The sequence below is a fragment of the Engraulis encrasicolus genome, chromosome 8 (genome assembly GCF_034702125.1).
Source record: "Engraulis encrasicolus isolate BLACKSEA-1 chromosome 8, IST_EnEncr_1.0, whole genome shotgun sequence".
Classification (NCBI taxonomy): domain Eukaryota; kingdom Metazoa; phylum Chordata; class Actinopteri; order Clupeiformes; family Engraulidae; genus Engraulis; species Engraulis encrasicolus.
In genome coordinates, this window is record NC_085864.1 from 7,414,371 (window position 1) to 7,416,870 (window position 2,500).

Genomic DNA, 2,500 nt, shown 5'->3' on the forward strand with positions numbered 1-2,500 from the left:
GTGTGTGTGTGTGTGTGTGTGTGTGTGTGTGTGTGTGTGTGTGTGTGTGTGTGTGCCTGCATTTGTGAGAGAGTATGATTATTGTTAAATTAATATCTATTTTATGTTTAGTTTAATTGCACATTGGAGACTGGTCAAATGCAATTTCAAACCTCTGTGCTGTGTGTTGACAATCAAGTACATTGAACAGGTTCATTCATTTCCAGCAGTATTTGTGTGGTTACCTCATCTGTGACCTGATTGGCTCTCCTCTGCAGCTCGTCCATCTCCGTTCTGACGCCTGTGTCGGCGGCCATGACACTCCTCTGCTGAGGGAGACACAAGCCACAGAGGGTTAAGAACAGAACACACACACACACACACACACACACACACACACACACACACACACACACACACACACACACACACACACACACACACACACACACACACACGTGACACACATACACACACACACACAAACACAAACACACACCTATCATGCCATAGACATAGAGTCTGGCCCATACCCTATAGACACACGCCACAAAGGGTTAAGAGGAGTACACACACACACACACACACACACACACACACACACACACACACACACACACACACACACACACACACACACACACACACACACACACACACACACACACACACACACACACACACATACTGTACACATCATGCCATAGAGTCTGGCCCATAGACACTGGACACAAAGGGCAGCAGAGATGACAGTAGATGTAATTTCATGGTGTAAGTGAGCGCAACCCTAGCACATTATATTACATATCTGTTACACCTGTTGTTTCACTGTACCTGATGACTGTGTTGCTACTGAAAAAAGTTTTTTTTTTTTTAAACCCCAAAAAACACCTGCCACAAAATGGATCCAACCAGCATAGAATCAACTGATTGTAAGGCAGTCACTGTAGTGTAGACCAGTGTTTCCCAACCTTTTTTGTCTTTTGTACCCCCAAGCCTTTTCGTTGCGCCATGAGTACCCCCTAAGTCAAGTTCTATATCGCTTTCTCCATCCCAATGTAACTAAGCTCCATATATTTGTTAAAATTTCATTTTTCCAAGTACCCCCTGCAGTGTGCTCGCGTACCCCTGGTGGTACACGTACCCCTGGTTGGGAAACACTGGTGTAGACCAATTACTCATTGAGGTCAACTATGTTGGATGGAAACTGTGGCAGGAAACTGTGTTTGTTTACTTTCAGTCTTGCTCTTGACATATTTGAAGGTCTGAGGTTACATACTTGCTGTATGTTCAGACCGAAGGCTAGACATTAACTTTTTGCTCACTGGCCACAGTGGCTAGGGGTTTTCCAGTGTCACTAGCCTTTCAGCCTTATTACTAGCCACAGTTTCGTTGTTAGTATTTTCTTTACCATGGCACATCTAAGCTCAAATAATGATATGATAAAACAAGACGATCAATGCTAGGAACAGAGTGTGTTAAATTAAACTACCTACAGTATATCAGCTAAATAGAATCTGAATGATCTTACTTGAACCTAAGTATAACACAAAGGGCAAAAACATGATATACGCTTATGATATATTAGATTAGATTAAACTTTATTTATCCCCAAGGGGAAATTCTTTTTCCAGTTTGATCTGTAGATTAAAAAGAGAAGTAAAAATAATATAAAAATAAAAAAGTTGATAAAAAATAAATAAGGTGATCATGCAGAAAAGTCCAGGAGTTTCTCTTTGTCCTTAATGGACAAATTATAGAGTTGCATGGCTCTAGGGACAAATGATTTCCCCAGTCTGTCAGTCCTGAATTTCAGTGCTCTCAGCCTCCAGCTGAACACACTCTTTTGTTGGATGATTGTGTTGTAGAGTGGGTGCGCCACGCCTTATTGTCCAAGATGGTGAGCAGTTTGCTCAAAGATCGTCTATCTGACAATGAAGTGTAGTTCTCCAGCTCTTCTCCCACAACGGAGCCAGCTTTCCTCACCAGTCCGTCAAGCCGCGCAACATCCCTGCTTCCACCCCAGCAGACCACTGCATAAAAAAGTACACTGGCAACCACAGACTGATAGAACAGTTTCCTCAGGAAGTATAGCCGACTCTGTCCTTTTTTGTATACTGCATCTGTATTGGCAGACCAGCCTAGTTTGTTATCCAGTTATACCCCCAGATACTTATATGTGCTTACAATCTCCACCTCAACACCAACAATGGCGACAGGTTCCAGAGCTGGCTTGGACCTCCGAAAATCCACCACCATCTCCTTGGTCTTTGTGGTGTTGAGTTGAAGGTGGTTGATTTTGCACCAATGCACAAAGCCTTCCACCAGACTCCTGTACTCCCCCTCCTGCCCCTCCTTTATACAACCTACAATTGCAGTGTCGTCAGAGAACTTCTGCATGTGGCATGACTCTGTGTTGTAACTAAAGTCTGAGGTATACAAGGTGAAAAGGACAGGAGAGAGCACAGTACCTTGGGGCGCTCCTGTGCTGCACATTAAAGTGTCTGAGAGGCAGTCTTTG

At 43.5% G+C, this 2,500-nt stretch overlaps 1 protein-coding gene across 1 annotated transcript in view; it reads right to left on the reverse strand.

The window, feature by feature from the left end:
- Positions 1–2,500, reverse strand: part of LOC134454771 (uncharacterized) — a 28,423-nt gene that overhangs the window by 20,405 nt on the left and 5,518 nt on the right. Inside the window, exon 2 of the mRNA XM_063205931.1 lies at positions 225–305. Within this exon, the coding sequence (XP_063062001.1) occupies positions 225–296 (72 nt within the window). The 5' untranslated portion in view covers positions 297–305. The remainder of the gene's footprint in view (positions 1–224; positions 306–2,500) is intronic.